General features: G+C 44.7%; 1 protein-coding gene across 1 annotated transcript; it reads right to left on the reverse strand.

Annotated features, from left to right (window-relative positions):
- Positions 1-399: 399 nt before the first annotated feature.
- Positions 400-15,567, reverse strand: CREB5 (cAMP responsive element binding protein 5). The gene is made up of 4 exons (XM_044678866.1): positions 15,517-15,567; positions 14,939-15,262; positions 3,763-3,990; positions 400-483 (listed from the first exon to the last, which is right to left on the reverse strand). Exons 1-4 carry the CDS (start codon positions 15,565-15,567, stop codon positions 400-402), a joined length of 687 nt encoding a protein of 228 aa, XP_044534801.1.
- Positions 15,568-17,817: the final 2,250 nt, after the last annotated feature.

Consider the following 17,817-nt stretch of genomic DNA (forward strand, 5'->3'; position numbering starts at 1 on the left):
ATACAATATAATAGATTTATATATATAATAGATATTGGTTATATAATGGTATAATGGATAGAGGGTTGAACTTAAGAGTTAGATCTGGGTTCAAATACTAGTTGTGTGGCTGTGGGCAGGCCACCTACCTCTCTCTGATTCAGTTTCCTCACCTATAAAATGGAAAGAACAATAATACCTATTTCAAAAAGGGTTGCTTTTTTTGGGTGGGGAAGATTGGATGAGATCATGCCTCTCACTGTTTTATGGCCCTTAAAGGGTCACAGATCCTTTGGGGATCTTATTCTTTTTACTTTGCTATTAACTGTGGGACCATGGAGAAGTCCCTCTAGGAACTCACATCCCATTTTTTCTCACATGTAAAATGTGCGAAGGTGGGGTGGGGGGAAGAAAGTTGAACTACATCATCTCGGAGAGCTCTAACACGCTACACATGCCTGTGCACACAACCCAGGAGTCCGGGGCTTCCAGCTCAGGGGGGACCTGCCTTAGAGGGGTCGAGGAGAGCAGGGCCGGAGACTGGATCTTATTTACTCAGGACGAGTTGTTCCAGCTGCAGATGGTGAATGCTGCGGCCTGATCGGGAGGTTCTCGCCTGGAAAACAACTCCCCAGTGGCACGAGGCCATCTAGACCTTGGCTCCCCAGGCTGGCTGGAGTTTGTTTGCTTAGCACCTTCCCCTTTGGTTTACTTAACATTTGGCTCTTGGGGCTGGTCTCCAAAGAGGGAGACATCTTTGCTTCTTACAAAGGTCCAGTGAGAGGGAAAGGGTCACCCAGAGGTATCGGGATGGCATCGCTGCCATCCAGAATGAGAGATCTCAAGCTTAACTACTTTGCAAAACTGGGTACATCGGGTGGGTATGATTCTCCTTCCTTTAGACTAATTGGGGGGAAAGACGAAGAACTCAGGATTTACGTATGTGTGTGTGTGTGTGTGTGTGTGTGTGTGTGTGTGTGTGTGTGTGTGTGTGTGTAGGTGTAGACATCTTATTAAACAACAGGGGATATTTGTTTCTACTTGAATGTTTTGGTATTTTTTCCACCTTTGGGAGACTAGAATCCTAGCACCACCTTTCCTCTACTGGTTTGGTTCTGACAAAATTTTAAAAGAGTGGCCTGGGTCAAATGAAGGGCGTACTAGTCGTACGTGCTGGCTCAAAATGAACACCAACACACGAGTGTCAAGTAACAAGCGTGTTTATACATCAACGCTCCTTCCTCCCTCATCTTTCTTTCTTAAACACTTGCCTTCTCTCTTAGAATCAATACTTTTGGTTCCAAGGCAGAAGAGTGGTAAAGGCAAAGCAATGGGGGTTAAGTGGCAGCCCAGGACCACCCGGCTGGTAAATGGCATAGTTAGAATTTGAGACCAAATCCTCGAATGCCCATTCTGACACTCTGGGCCATGCAGCCTTATTGGCTACTGATCTATACTCTGATCAGTTTGGGCATTCCCTAATACACAATCTCCTCCTACCAATGCACTTGGAAACAGAAGAGTCTCGGAGATGGCCGCTGGGTGCCAAAGTAATCAGCCCAAGCTCACACTGGTAGTATGTGCCAGAGACCAGATTTGAACTCAGTTCTTCCTAACTTCAAGGCCAGCCCTCTATCTACCACACCACATTGTCTCATGTGACATTCAAGACCAAGAAAAATCTATGAGGGCTCATTTGAGTAGGAACTCAATCAGTTTTTCATTTGACAGATGAGGGAACAGACCTCAAGAGATGATGTGACTACCTTCTTGTGGGAAGCACATTCCACGTGATAACTGGTCTAATTGCCTTGATCTATGGTCCTCTAGATCATAAAGCCTCCTAGCGTGATGTGGAGGGGCCTCATGTCTTGTTCTCCATTTTCCCACCCACCCCACCACCTTTCTTCTTTCCTTTTTTGTGACGTAGTTCCTATGTGAAGCACATGTGGAAAAAAGCCAACAAAGAAAAAAAAATGAAGAGAGAAAGAAATATGTTGGGATTAACTTAAGTATGAAGTAGGTGGGGATGCCAAGGTAAAAGGGGGTGGATGGTTTTAAGACAGAAGTCATGAGTTCAGAGTCATGGAACTTCCAAATGGTATGGATCAGCTTTGATAGCCTCAGCTCCCTCCCAGATCTTAGATCTGGAGATTTTTGCACTTGTGTAAAGGGCCTCTAGGGTGATGGAGTCTAAGCATCCCGTACAGGAATCTCCAGGCAGCAGTCATTCTGAATTTGCCTGAAGATCTCACATGCGAAGGAATGTCCCTACCTCCTAGGCAGCTTCCAGCATGAGGAAGTTTCTTTTTCCATGGAGCCCAAGTCTTCCTCTCTGTGACTTCCTACTTTGCTCCAACTTCTGTCTTCTGGGCCAGAGGACCAACCAGAAAAAGAGAATTCCTGCCTCTAACATTTTCTCTCTTTGTGACCATGGGCAAATCACCTCCTTTCTAGAGCTTTGTTTCATTATGTCTCCAACTTGGGGGTTGGGTGAGGCGATGTCTAAGGTGCCTCCAACTCAAAATTCTTTGAAATCACATCAATCCCTATCATTTAGCAATCTCTATTTTCACCAAAGAAAACTGACTACTCACTATAAGCAAATAGGAAGGAAAAAAAGAAAAGAAAACCCTGAAGAAGCACCAGGTGACTCAGTTGTACCAGTGAGCTAATCCCAGTTGTTTTTGTGGGGAAGATATCTAAATGTGGTTTCTTTCTGTCAAATTGAGGGCCACATTTTATAGCAGTCTTTTCTGATGCTCTTCTTCCCACAAGTGCTGGTATTTTTTCCCTCCTCAAATTAATTTGTATTTACTTTGCCTGTAGTTTGTACATATAAACACAGTGTGAATAACATACATTTACACATGTGTTTATATGTGTATATATCTCTGTGAATCTATGGGTGTCTATCTATCTATCTATCTATCTATCTATCTATCTATCTATCTATCTATCTATCTATCTGTCTGTCTGTCTGTCTGTCTCTGTCTCTCTAGCCATCCTTCTATCTATCCATCCATCATCCANCATCCATCTATCTATCTATCTATCTATCTATCTATCTATCTATCTATCTATCTGTCTCTCTCTGTCTGTCTCTCTATGGCTTTGTTTCTCTATTTTTATCTGTTTGTCTGTCTCCATCCATCTATCCATCCATCTAAATATCTATCTATCCATCCATCCATGCATCCATCTATCTGTATCTATCTATTTATCTATCTATCTATCTATCTATCTATCTATCTATCTATCTATCTATCTATCTATCATCTATCTATCTATACGTCTGTCTGTCTTTCTGTCTATCTATCTGTCTGTCTATCTATCTTTCTATCAATTTTTTCTTCCCTCTAGAGTGTAAGCTCCCTGGAGGTAAGGACTGCTTTCATTTCTTGCCTTTGTGTCCCCAGTGCCTAGTATAGTATAGCTTATAAATAATAGGCACTTAATATTTATTTAATTGGTATCTTTTAAAAATTATTTATGCTTGTTCTCCTATCTGAATAAAACGTTTGCCAGTATATTGGGCAAGAGAGGAAAATGGCACGAGCCCTCTGATTTTGCCAGATGCCACTTCAATGACTCTTTGGCAAATGGTCCAAAGAGTTGAGGGGAGCAGCTGTGAATTGAAGGGCCTCATAGATGGCCCCTATGTTTTTGCTGGCATCCCAATGCGCCATATTTGTGTTTAAGTCAACCAGTGCCTGTGGGTCCCCCCGATGCCCAGTGTACACAGGGCCTTTGTGTGGCCATGGGAGAGCCTGGGGCCCGCACCTGAAGCTGCATGTTTGTCTGGGTGAGTTCTTCCGCTTTTTTTTCCAATGACATCACCCAGACCTTCCTCTTCTGTCTACAGCGGGTGGCAGCTGCTCGGTTTCTTTCCAGAAACTTCCTCCGCCTCTCGTCTGGGTCCTCATCCACCACCCTTCGCCGGCGCCCCCCGGTAGGCTGGGGCGGTTGTATCGTCTGGGTGGGCTGCATCTGCTGCGTCGCTGGTGAAACCTGCCAAGGGGTGGAGAAGGGAAAGAAGAAGGATGAGCCAACGAAGCAGGCCAGGGAGGAGAGACGCGGGGACCAGGGGTCTGCTGCCTCAGTTGATCAAATGAACCCTTTCAGGCATTCCAGGAAACAAATAAAAATGCAGGTGCTGACCTGGATTCAAGGCTCGAATCAGACGCTCCCCAGTTCCCCTAATTGATCCTGCTCCCCTCTGTCCCCCCAAGTTATTCTGTATTTACTTCACGCATAGTGTATTTCCTCAGTATACCTTGTTCTCCTTCTAGTAAAATGTAAGCCACTTGAGGGCAGAAACATTTCCATTTGGGTCTTTGAATGAACCCTTCTGACAGCTTCTGGCATTTCATAAGTGCTTGTGAACGGGCATCCTTCGTGTTAAGCATCACCTGAGTCCCTTCTCCTCTCCCTCCAGAACATCTGGCAGAATTCCTGGCAATCAATCGCTCGCTCAGTAAGCATTAAGTGAGTGTCCAGCGTGTGCTAGACGAAAACAAAAAGGAAACATTCCTTCCTGCTAAGGGGTTCCCCCTGGCGTGAGGGAGACGGCAGATACGCCACGCAGGAGTGTGCAAAGGACCAGGCGACCTTTGGAGGGGACCAAGGAGAGAAAAGGCAAGACGGAAGAACGGTAGCGATTCTGTGGCTTTGCCAGGTCCGACTTCCATTCCTGATGGCACGACAGGGGAGAAATACTTGCTCTGGAGTCGAAGGTGCTGTTCAGTCATTTTTTGGTCACCTCTGACTCTGGGACCCTATTTGGTAGAGACACTAGAATAGTCTGCTACTTCCTTCTCCAGCTCATTTTAAACCCTGTTTGCCTCAGTTTACTCACCTGCAAAATGAGGAAACTGAGGCAAACAGGGTTAAATGACTTGCCCAGAGTCACATAGCTAGTTACTTAGCTGACGCTGGATTTAAACTCATGAAAATGAGTGTTCCTGAGTTCATTGCATCAACTGGTTACCCCTAGCAGACCTGGGTTCGAATTCTGCCTGACGTGGCCTTCGATGTATAACTTTGGGAAATCACTTAACCTCCCAGGGCCTCAGGGCCTTCATGTGTAAAATGAAAGAGCTGGAGCAGAGGGACTCTGAGGTTCCTTCTGGCTCTAGACCTAAGATGTGACTATGACCATGATGGATCGTCTAGGGAATGATCTTCTAATACCCACAAAACTCTGCCTCGACTCCTTTCCCTCCAAGACAAGTCATTAAAAAGGTTTCATTTAAGTTGAATTTAAAAATTTAAATTTAAATTTAAAAACATTTAACTTAAAAAACAAGCAATGTGGAAAGGGAAGATGGAGAGGTCAGGGTTTGGGGTCTGGCCTTTGATGACGGATCTCAGCCATCTGGAAAGTCTCTCGTAGGGAGGATCAGCCCATCGCTTCTCTTCTCCACCCTGAGACACACTTTGGGGAATTCTTCCCACCGTACTGACACCACCATGAGTCTGGGATTGTCTTCTCCGCCCCAGAGGTCTCAGCACAGAGGGCTAGACAGTGTCTAGGAGGACACGGACTCTGTCTGGCTTCAGAGCCTCTTACTTAGACTATTTATAGATTGCTTCAAGGTGGGTAAAGCACCTTAAGGTCTGCAGAGGGAGGGCTTAAATGTTGGCAAAGGGCTTTACATAAATTCTCTCCCTCCTGCTTCATATGTAGGCTGCTCTGTAGCCCTTTCCTGCAGCAAGGGACGGCGTTCATGGCCTCTAAGAACAATCTGTGGACAAATGAGAAGATTTGGGGTGACGCAAAAAGGGTGCCACTGAGGCTTAAAAGCAGGGAGAGACTTGGGTTCAAATCCTGTCTCTAGCTGTGTGACTCAGGGCAAAGTACTTTGCCATATCTGATTCTCAGTTTTCTCATCTGTAAAACAAGGCTATTAAAGAAAGCATCAACTTTATGGATTTGTGGTGAAAATCCAACGTCATGAAATATTATGTATAAAAAGCTTTGCAAAGTTAGAAATACAATAGAAATGCCAGTAATGAGGAGGAGGAGAAAGAAGAGGAGGAGGAGAAAAAGGAGGAGAAGGAGGAAGAGGAGGAGGAGGAGGAGGACAGTGTGAGGGAACGTCATTGCACTTGGGGGGTCTGAGAACAAGGCTTTCTCTTGCTCCAAAGATATTTGGTGTCTCAGTGGGCCGGATGTACCATGGGCCCATAGTGTAACCAAATCCTTGGTGTTACCTATTTCTATTGTCCTCGACACAATCCTTGGGAAGGTCCCTTCAAGGCTTAGGGACGTCTCAAAGTCCAGCCACCTCCTACGTTGGTGCCTTTGCTTCCTTTTCCCACAGCCACATGATACCTTGTGAGACCCCCAGATCTGTTCATGTGGACTTGGGCACTCTCCCACAATGCACTTTGCTCCTTCTCTTCTTTTCATAGGAAGAAAACCAAGTTTATTTCTCATTACTCAGATTCACAGCTGTAAATTCAATGAAGCTGTTTTACTTGAGACTGTTTGCCTGTGTGAGGATTGGGCTGCACATCTGAGAAACGGAACCCAAGAGCCTGCCTCTCCAGCGTTCCCTGGCACAGAATTAGCACTTAGTATGTGTTTGGGAATATGAAATATTCCCGTGTTGAATCATGGGGACCCATCAGAAGGCCTGGAGATGTCATACTAATGGCTACAGGTTGACATCTTGAGGGATGACCGCTGGGCAATGATGTATTTTGACCTCAGGCTCTATCGGACTTTCTGTGGATTTCAGGGCCATTAGTCTCTGGGTTGTGTTTGTGTATGTGTGTGAGCTGACTTTTATATGATGCAAAAGAGTTTCTCAAAGCCACTTCTTGGTGACTTCATAACACCCACTGGCCTCCTAATGCATGCTGGGGGGAAAACAGATGAGCCATCTAAAGCCTGGGTCTCCCTGGGGACCATCGAGGTAGCCAGCCCTGTTATTGGGAAAGATTGAGTGGTTGTCACATCAGAGGTCTAGCACCAGAGCCAAACCACCCATTCCAAGGCAAAACATCTCTGCAGAGAACATGCTGAACTGCCCGGGCACTTCTGCTTTTATCCAAATCCTTTTCGTGTGTGCAATAAATCATGAGCTCACATTCGTGTTCGGGGGGCCAGCCTTAGCAGAACGACGAGGCTGGCCAGGTGAGTTTTTGGGTCCCTCCATCTGTCTTCCAGGGCCTCCCTCTCAGGACCCTCTCCCAGCACCTCATCTCCCTCGGTGGCCGGCTCCTCTTCCCGCCCCCTCCAATTCTTCTCCATCCTCCAGCGCTCTAAGCTGAAGAAGTGAGTTAGGCTAGAATGTCAGACCCATGGCAGGGCTGAGAGATGGCGTTGGACAGTGGGCTCCTCCTCTTGCTCCTGTCTTTGTAAAGTGGGCTGTGGTGGCATGGGAGACCTGACCGGACAAGTGGGGCATTGAGGATGGCCAATACGAGTTTTACAGGATCAGCCTTGGACTAAAGACAAACGTAAAGTGCAGGTTAGCGTAGCCTCTGACGCCTCTTCTTTGATATTGGAAATCTGGGGTTCCTTGAGGTTCTTTGAACTGATTTTGAGGTCCCTGGTCTAAACTTCCTGTGGACATTTAGGGCTCTTTCAAAACTACATTTCCCATGATTCCTCTTGTGTAATACAGGTGGACAGGAAGTGTGATCACGCAGAGAGAGGTATAAGACTCGGGACGTGATTGGGACTCTCGCTCTTTCCTAGGAAGCAGCCAGGGGGAAAGTATGGCAGGTATTCGTATTAGATCTTAGCAGGCATGTGGCTTTCTTAATTATCAATATGGATTACAATAAACCCTTAATATTTTAAATTATATCCTTCTATTATTAATTTTATTTGTTACACTTCCACACTGAATCCTGGGCTGCTTCTCCTGTAGTCAGGAGAAATGATGACTACAGACCCAAGATCGACCTATGGGACCCCAGAAATCTACACTCACCTCAACTGAATTCTCTGGGTTTTTGAACCTTTTCAAATTGTTTTTTAAAAATCAGAATCAGGAAATAAATCTTCATAAAAGTTTCATTTATTTTTCCTAAATGAACCCCAAAACCCTATTTTGGAGGTTCGCAGGACCAGGCCATTCTCAGGCAGGGGCTGTTACTTTTTATATGGGTGTGTCATGGTGGACTGGCAATTCCCAACCCTACTCAAAGTAACATTTTTAAATAACTGAAGGAATATTAAATCTCAATTTAAGTTTAGTCAAAGGAATGTAATTTCTCTCCCAGGCAAGGTCACAGGGCCCCTGAAGTCTATCCATGGACCCCAAGTTAAGAATCTTGATTCTAAGGCATCTGCATACATCTGTGTGCAAAGAGTGGGAACACATTGGCGACATCCTTCCGTTTAAGGGAAGGCATGTGCTGCCAAGCCTTCCTGTCCCCAAGAGCCGCACTCCCGCCTAGAAACAAGGAAGATCTCAAAGGAAAGAGGCAAGTGATAGTCATTTCAGTTTGTCTAAGACCATCCTGTACTCACTCTGCAGAACTAAATGAAAAATGTCACTTTGTCCTCATACTGCCTGCCTCTTTTTTGGGGTGATTCAAAGAGAGCTAGAAATTTGTCCAGGCTGAAAAACAAACAATGGCCTGGAATATGGGATAGGACATAGATCCTCAGAGTATTTCTCCCAAGTCATCAAATCTCACTTGGAAGGGACCATCTTGTTTAATTGCAACCTGAAAAAAATGTTCCTTTATAGATTTGGTCCTTGTGCCATTTCTTAAGAACCTCAAGTAGGGGGGACTCACTACCTACCTACCAATCAAACACTCACTCAACAAACATTGATCAAGCACCTACTATGTGTCAAATATGTGTTTAGCAGCCCATTTCCCTTTCTGATGAGCTCTAATCATCATGTTTACTTATATCAACTCCAAAGGAGTCTCTTTGCAACTTCCCCCAATGACCATGATCTAGCTTCATCTGCCTTCGTGAGTCAACTTCATTTGGTTCCTCTTCACTCGTCCTCCATAGACCCAATTGGCCTCCTGATAGTTCCCACTGTATTATGTCCTATTCCCCAACTCCATTTCTTTTATATAACTGAGAATTCAGCTAGATCTTGGGTTTCCTGGTCACAATCCTATGGTTAACTCATGTGCTATACTCCTCTGCAAATCTCTGTGCTCTGGATGTCCATTTTCTGCTGTTTTATTCCTGCTAATCCAAAATGGTGGGCTGCCCCCTTAGCACATCCTCCCCCGCAATATTTTGGAGTCTACAAGACTGTTAGAGAAAGTCCAGAAATCTTGCTGACCGGGACCATTGATGTCCATGTGATCTACCTTGAACTTGGTCCTTAACAGGTCACTGCACTCCAGTCCCTTAACTTATCTCTGATTGCTCCTGACACATCCTATGCTGGCTGCATCAAATCTCCTTTCTCCCTAACATCCAACTCTATCCCCACACCACTTAGTCTCTCAGAAGATTCCCTCATTGGGGGCAGCTAGGTAACTCAGTGGATTGAGAGCCAAGCCTAGAGATGGGAGGGTCCTGGGTTCAAATCTGACCTCAGACGCTTCCCAGCTGTGTGACCCTGGGCAAGTCACTTCACCGCCATTGCCTACCCTTACCACTCTTCTGCCTTGGAACCGATACACATTATTGATTCCAAGATGGAAGGAAAGGGTTTAAAAAAAAGATTCCCTCATTGCTTATTTTTCTGAGAAGACTGAGGTTGTTTTGGGGGTTCTCATTTTCCATCTTCAACACCCCATGAAGGTTTTTTTTCTTTTTTTTTTTTTGCCAATTTTTTTCCTTCATCCCTCTGAGATCAGAAAAGAGCTTTCCTTTTCATAGGATATTAATCCCACGCACGGCCTTGATCTCTTGCCCCACACCTGCCTCTTGCTCCATTATTCTAACTCCAACATCTTCACTGTTTCCCTCTTTACTTGTTCCCTGCCTTCTTCCTAGAAGAAAGCCGAAGCCTCCTACATCCTAAAAGCAAGCCCTTAGCAACACTATGACCATCATTTTGTGTCTCTTCTCATTTTCCTTGTTAAAATTCCAGAAAGGGGAGTCAACCCTGGATGCTTCCATTTTCTCACCATCCACTCACCTCTCTGCTCATTATCTGAGCAGTCATGAAAGAGGGAGAAGGGAAAGATGAGAAGAGAGGTCAGGAGTGCCTTACCAGGCAGGAGCTAGGAAGGACCTGAACTAGGAGGCTGGTCATGTGAGTAGAGAGGACGGGACGGTATTGCTACATGAGATACTGTGAAAGGGGCAGCTGGGTGGCTCAGGGGATAGAGAGCCACACCTGGAGATGGGAGGTCCTGGGTTCAAATATCACCTCAGACACTTCCTAGCTGTGTGACCCTGAGCAAGTCACTTCACCCCAATTGCCCAGCCCTTACTACACTACTGCCTTGGAATCAATACACAGTATTAAAACTAAACAGAAGATAAGAGCTTTAAAAGAAGAAAGCAAGATTGTGAAGCTTAGATCTGCAGGGTTTGGCAGGGCCTAGCACAATGCTTGGCACATAGGAGCCACTTTTTTATGTTAAATAAATATTATGTTAAATAAATTAAATGTTTATGGAATTAATTGGAGAAGGGTTGAAGGAGAAGGAAGAAAGGTAGGATTTTGATGTTGAGATTTTGAGCTTGGAGGAGGGGGAAGATGATAAACTATCATCAGAAAAAGGGAAGTCGGGAGGAAAGGGATGTTTATGGAGGAGCCAAGGAAGCTAATTTTGGACATCTCGAACCTGAGTTGCTGGGGAAGAGATGTCTAGTAAAAGTTGGAATAATGTGACAGTAGTTCAGGGGGAGAGACTCAAGTAGACACATTGATTTTGATCAATTAATGAGCATTTCTGAAGGACCTACTATGTGTTGGGCTCTCTTCTAGGCACTGGGGATACAAAAACAAAAAAAATAAATAAACCAAACAATCCCTGCTCTTGAGACACTTACATTGAATTGGCCATCATCTGCCTCTTGAGGTGATAACTGGAGGCACAGGAGTGAATGCGATCAGAAGAAAGAGACCACCAGATCAAGAAGAAAAGATAGTGTTAGGACACAGTCTTGAGGGACACCCTTCCTTCAAGTTCAGGGAAGAAAGATGAATTGTAAAAAACCGAGAAGCAATGGTCACTGGGAATCATGGAAACCTGGGGAGAACAGAATGTCCAGTTGAAAGGCGTGATTAATAGGATCCAATTCTACAGAATGGTAAAGAAGGAAGAGGAAGGAGATAAAAACAATCCCTATAGATAAGGCTCCTTTCAAGGCTTGGGGAAAGGGGTTTCAGCAGGGTGATAAGGATAGAAGACCAATTCTGCGAAGTAGAGTGGGTAGGTCCTGGAGAAGAGAAGTCTTGGATTGTGGTCTATTCTTTTTGGAAATTGAGGAGTGAAGGAGTCTAGATCTATAATGAGAGCCTTGAGGGGATTGCAGAGGTGAAGGGAATGGCTTTTATTACCTTTTAGGATGTATGCACAGGCTCAGTGGAAGGAGGAGAAGAGAGTCGCTGAAGGCATGAGACCTACTGAATCAATGATGAATGAGGCAAAGACTGGGATGAGAGAAGGGAGGGGATCAAGGAACCCAGAAGGAGCATTACTAGGCTAAGAAGATGACTGGAGGTAAGGAAAAGCGAGGCAGATATAACAGAGAGACTCTGAAGTATGGAAGAGAGGAGAGAAGGCGCTCAGGACAAGCAACTTGAATCTTATGTTTAAGAATAGAAGGAAAAGTTTTCTTCTGAGCAAAGGGGATGGCTATGAGAAAGAGAAGCTTTGGCAGAACCATTGACTGACTTTGATAGGGAATCAGAGTTGGGGATCTCATTGCTAAATCCAGTTCATCAGATTATAGATTTAAAGTTTATTGTTTATAAGTCACATATGGAGAAACTGAGAGTCAGAGAGATTATCCAATTTTCCCAGTGTCATACAGAGAGTAAATTGGAGAAACAGGGATTTGAATCCAGGTCTTTTCATTCCAAATTCAATGTTCTTTCCCCTCAATCACACTGAGAGGCCTTGTGGCTTTACCTAATTCAGGCCCTTGACTCCTGGGAAACCCCAACCTTTGTCTGTTTAGGTTCAGAATCAATAAGATTAGTTGACATAAGATGATCTGAAATGTCACAATGGCATCTGGAGACATGAATCTTTGGGTCAAATCTTCACAGGATCCTGACCTCAACTCTTTCTGAGACTGTGTAAGTAGGAAAAAATGTTTCATACAACTAATTATGTTGGCAATTAACTAATTGCATTTACAATTGGCCACTTACTGTCTTGAGACTGAAATGGAGGGCAATTGACTAATGGCTAATGAGCTAATGAGTGTCTTTTAAGATGAGAAGGATTGTTAAACTTGTTTGTGGAGTAACTTGTCACTAAAGGCCAAGAGCCTAGCATTCCTTCATTATTTAGAAAGGAGATAAAGAAATACATCTACCTGCCTTCTTAGTTATTATCTTATTACTCTCTTTGCCTCAAGTCTTCACTTTGGAACCAGGGCTGGAAATCTGGTGTCAGCTTTGACCTAGAACTTGACTTCTCCTCCTTCCCTTGCTGAAGCTTGTTCTGTGTCTTACATTTTTTGTAAATCACCCTGAAAAGGATGGTGTGAACAAATGACGGTATTTTTTTTTCATTGGGATTCTTATTAAGGTATTGTCAAACCACTCTGCATCATTACCCAGGAAAATGTCAGTTTCTTAAGGGCTTTCTTCAATCAATGAATGGACCCGTCCATGGACAACACTCAAGTGTTTACTCTGCTGGGCACAGAACTAAGTGTTAGGGATACAAAGACAAAAGAAACAGCTCCTGTCCTCAGGGAACTGGCATTATAATTGGGGTGGAAACAGGGGAACAACACCTATGAGTCTCTGGTAGGGATAAACTCCGGACCTGCTAATCTATTGGCCCACTGAACTTCCAGTAAGGAAACTCCTATTGATTCAGGTGATCGCGTTTAGTCTTAGAGCAGGTTAAATGACTGGGGTGATAGCTTGTATTTTCGTATCTGTTTAGATTAATATAACTATCACCTCTCCATGACATAAACTCCTTGGAATCGAGGATTGTTTCATATTTTTACTTCATAATAGCCAACAATTATATAGCACCTACTATGTGCAAGGCACTGTGTCAAGCATTTTACAAATATTATCTCATCTTATCTTCACAACAACACTAGGAAGTAGCTGCTATTCTTTCCCCCACCCCTATTTTACAGATAAGGAAATTGAGGCAGATGATAGTTAAATGAGGATCATAGTGACTGAGACAGGATTTGAACTCAGGTTTTACTGACTTCTGAAGAAGGAAATATGGCAAACCATTCCAGTATCTTTGCCAAGAAAATCCATATGAGGTCAGGAAGAGTCAGACACAACTGAAGAATATTTGAACAACAAAGCAACAACTTCTTAACTCTGGGGTCAATGCTTTATCCTCCGTACCACCCAATTGCCCCTTGTTATATCCTAGACCCCAGCCTAGTGCCTGGCATAGAGGAGGCACCTGATTAATGTTTGTGGAATTCGAATGAGAGTCCAGTTCAAGATGACTTGGCCAAGCTTACTAAGACACACCATGCAGAGCTCCTTCCCTCCCTGTTGACATCATGTCTGTCTCCTTTTCTCACCATCCTTTTAGGGGAAGCTAAACTTTGACTTCTTTCCCATCTCATCTTTGTAATGACCCACAACAGGGCTTTGTACCTTATAGGAACATAGACTTTAGACCTAGAACATCTATGGACTTACAACCATAGCCCTTGAGCTGGAAGGTGCCTTAGGTGTAATCTAGTCCCCATCCCATCCCCATTTTACAGACGAGATAACCGAGATTCAGGGATGGTAACTGTCTTGTCCATGGTCACATCAATAATAGGAGTCAGAGGCGGGATTTAAGCTCAGATCTCCTGATGCCAGAGCCAGCCAGAGCTCTTTCCAAGGCACTTTAGACACCACCTAGTGCAAGTCCCTTGTGTTTATAGAAAATAGAATTTGAATTGGCCATTTACAATCCTGGGGTATCTTTCTCCTCCTCTCCCATGTTAAAACAGGAATGGCAGAGAAATTCAAGTGAGCTTTCCATTGGTCCAAAACATATTTGGCTCCAAAGCCATTCCTCTACTGTTTTTAGAGTGCCACGCTTTAACCAGTTACTCCAAAGATCGTCCAGAGAGCTGGGGCAATATTAGAATTCATTTCAATTTACAGGTAACCCCAATAAGCCCCCGAGGCATTAAGGCAGCCATTGGCTGGCATCTGGTTACACAGCCCACCTGGTGAAAACCAGGATTCACATTCCTCCTGAGTTTTCGAATTCCTAGTCATAGAAGCAGGCATTTAGAGTTGGAAAGGAACTCAGTGACTATTTGTTCTAGACCCTTCGTTTTATACATGAGGAAACAGATCCAAAGGGTTCATTATTTGGGCAAGGTCATACGGGCTCAAAGCCAGGCCACATACAGATTTAGAATTGGGACAGGCAAAGGAAGCAAGACAAATCCACTTATTTTTGCAGGTGAGGAAACTGAGACTCAGTAAATAGTAGAGCTGGGACTTGAACGGAGGACCTCCGACTCCGAGTCTAATTCATGCTCTTTCTGGACACTCAGTGTCCTTTGCTATATTTCACAGGTCAGGCTCTTTTTCCTGCTATTTTCTCTGTATTTCAAATTTGCTATAGATTGGAGGCCAGTCTTGATTCCTGACAGATTGTGGCTTGAATTTGCGCCCCCCCCCCAATGCTAGGATCAGAATCTAAAATCAGGCATCATTTACTAATTCATGGTCAGGGTCCAACGTAGGCAATGGATAACAGCACCGAGATCCTCCCCGAAAGCTAGCAGAACGGGCCAGAGGCCTGAGTGGGTTAGAGATGGGCGCTGGTGACGCCAACTTTAACAATAGCTTCTCTAAAGGAAAGAAAGAGCCCTCTGGATGGCTCCACCTACCTGTGCTTGGCCGCCCGTGTGCAAGGGAGGATGTGGCGAGGTCTGGTGATGTGCTGGGTGTGCATGAAGGTGGGAATGGGAATGGTGATGCGGATGGTTCTGCTGGTGATGGGGTTGTGGATGAGGGTGGTGGGCTGGGTGCTGGTGCTGGTGTGGGTACGGGTGATGGGGCGGCAGCGTCTGGTGCTGATGGGGGTGCGAGTGCAGATGATGGTGTGGCGTCTGGTCCTGGCGGGAGCCCATCATTTCCATCATGTGTCCCATGCTGTTCATGTTTCCATTGGACATGGCGGCAGGGTGGTGAGTCAGAGCTGCCTTCAGCCTCTAGAACAAAGCAAGCAGAGGGGGGAAACTGAGAACAGTCATGGAAATGGGGGTGGGGGAGTCTGGGACTTCAGTTCTATTCAGGTCAACAATCATTTACTAAACACCTTCTGCATGTCAGCATCGGTCATTCCCCAAGACTGGAATGTGCCCCCTCTTTTATGCCCTTTTACGGGAAGCCTTTCTCAGTCCCCCAACTGCTAGTGATCTCCCCCTAAACTACTATGTATTCTTCATTTTGTATATATTTGGACTTTGATGTGCATGCTGTACTGAAATTCATACATGTACATCTGTGTGTACATGGCTGCAGAAAGCACATCTATGACACAGACTTTTGAAGGTTTGGGGCCCCTGTGCTGAGCGGTTCTCTCGGTGCCATTTTCCCAACAGCACGTGCTCACAGCGTGTCTCTGGGCCACATTTCGGTCATTCTCCCAATATGTCAAACTTTGGGACACTTATTAGATCCGCTCTGCTGGCCTGTGATCAGCGATCTTTGACGTCACCGTTGTAATTGTTGGGGGCAAACCGAGTCCCTAAATGTTGCCCGTGTTCTCACTGATCCACCAACAGGCAGCTTCCCTGGCTCTCGCCCTCCTCTCGTGGGCACAGCAATATGGAAATTAGGCTTTAAGTGTTCCGGTGAAAGGAAGAGTCAATCGATGAGACAAACTTCACTGTTGTCTTAGTTTAAGAAACTGCCACAGTCCCCGCCGCCTTCGGCAACCCCTACCCAGTGGGCCAGCAGCCAACGCCATGAGGCAAGACCCTCACCAGCAAATAGATGGCGAAACCCTGAAGGCTCAGGTGATGGGGAGCATTTTTGAGCAATAAAATATTTTTAAAGTCAGATTAATGCATAGTTTTTGACAAGCTGCTGAGTGTTCAATAGACTCTGTACAGTGTAAACATCACTTTTATACCAAAAGGCTCGAGCCGCTCACTTTAGTGCAATGTTTGCCTCACTGTGGTGGTCTGGGACCAAACCTGCAATAGCTCCAAGGTATGCCTAATGTGTATAGACATTATTGTGCATATCCAGCATGGCTATATAGGCATTATTGAGAGAGAGAGACAGAGACAGAGACAGAGAGAGATGGAGGAAGGGAAAGAGACAGAGAGGAGAGAGAGAGAGAGAGAAAGAGAGAGACAGAGACAGAGACAGAGAGAGAGAGAGAGAGAAAGAGAGGAGAGAAAGAGAAAGAGAGAGAGAGAGAGAGAGAGAGAAGAAGGAGAGAGAGAGAGAGAGAGAGAGAGAGAGAGATGGAGGAAGGGAGAGAAAGAGAGGAGAGAGAGAGGGAGAGAAGGGGGAACCTCAGATGCAATTTAGTGTCTACCCTTCTCAGTTTTACAAATGAGAAAACCATGATGCAGGGATGGTAATTAACTTGCTCGAGGTTACACTGATAATAAGAGTTACAGGTGGGATTTACATGTATACACATATACATACATATATACACATATATCTACATATATATACACACATGTAAATGTGTCCCCCATTAGATGGTAAGCTCATTGTAGCCAGGGATGGTTTCATCCTCTGTACATGTATCCCCTCCAGGGTGCCTGGCCCAACGGGTAATAAATTCTGATGGATTGATTAATTATGCCACAAATAAAAACAAATTGGAATGGGAGATGGCACTGATCGCCTGTTTGACTAATAGAAAGTTTCCGCATCACAGGCATCATAGCTTATAAATGTAGAACTAGAAGGGAACTCGGTGAGGTAGTCCAATTGGTTTTTTTTTTATATCTATTGAGGATACCGTGGTTTAGGGAGCTCCAATGACCTCAGTGAGACAGCTCGATGGTACAGACAGAGGCTGGTCTTGCAGTCAGTAAGACTTGAGTTCAAATCTAGCTCAGATATTTACTAGCTGTGTGAGTGTCTGTAGATATGTGGTTAATAATATGCACCAAAGCTAGAAGCAAAAATAAGATGAGAACATATTTATAAAGCATTTGACAAACTTTAAAGTACTTCATAGGTGCTAACTATCATTATTAATATTGCCAGTAGTATGTTGGCAATGATGATGAATTCCTAGCTTGCAGGAAGCTTAACCTCCCATCAGTGGGCATCAGACGGGTTCAGGTGATGAGTCCCCAATGGCAATACCAATTCTGCCCCAAAGATTTCCTTGACTTTGGGAAGGAACCAACAGGAAGGAAGAATACTGAGGAGCGTGGCATTTCTCATTTAGACTGAGTGGGAAGCACTAGCAATGTTGAGTCCTAGAAAGTTCCCAGGCACACCTGCAAAAAACCCTGTATTTTGCAGGGATTCCATGCTGTCATCTCTACATAACACTGAATAGCTCTTAATTTAAAAAACAAATGAAGGGGGCAGCTGGGTAGCTCAGTGGATTGAGAGTCAGGCCTGGAGACGGGAGGTCCTAGGTTCAAATCTGGCCTCAGACACTTCCCAGCTGTGTGACCCTGGGCAAGTCACTTGACCCCCATGGCCCACCCTTACCACTCTTCCACCTAAGAGCCAATACACAGAAGTTAAGGGTTTAAAAAAAAACAAAAACAAACAAACA

Source organism: Gracilinanus agilis, chromosome 5 (genome assembly GCF_016433145.1).
Source record: "Gracilinanus agilis isolate LMUSP501 chromosome 5, AgileGrace, whole genome shotgun sequence".
Classification (NCBI taxonomy): domain Eukaryota; kingdom Metazoa; phylum Chordata; class Mammalia; order Didelphimorphia; family Didelphidae; genus Gracilinanus; species Gracilinanus agilis.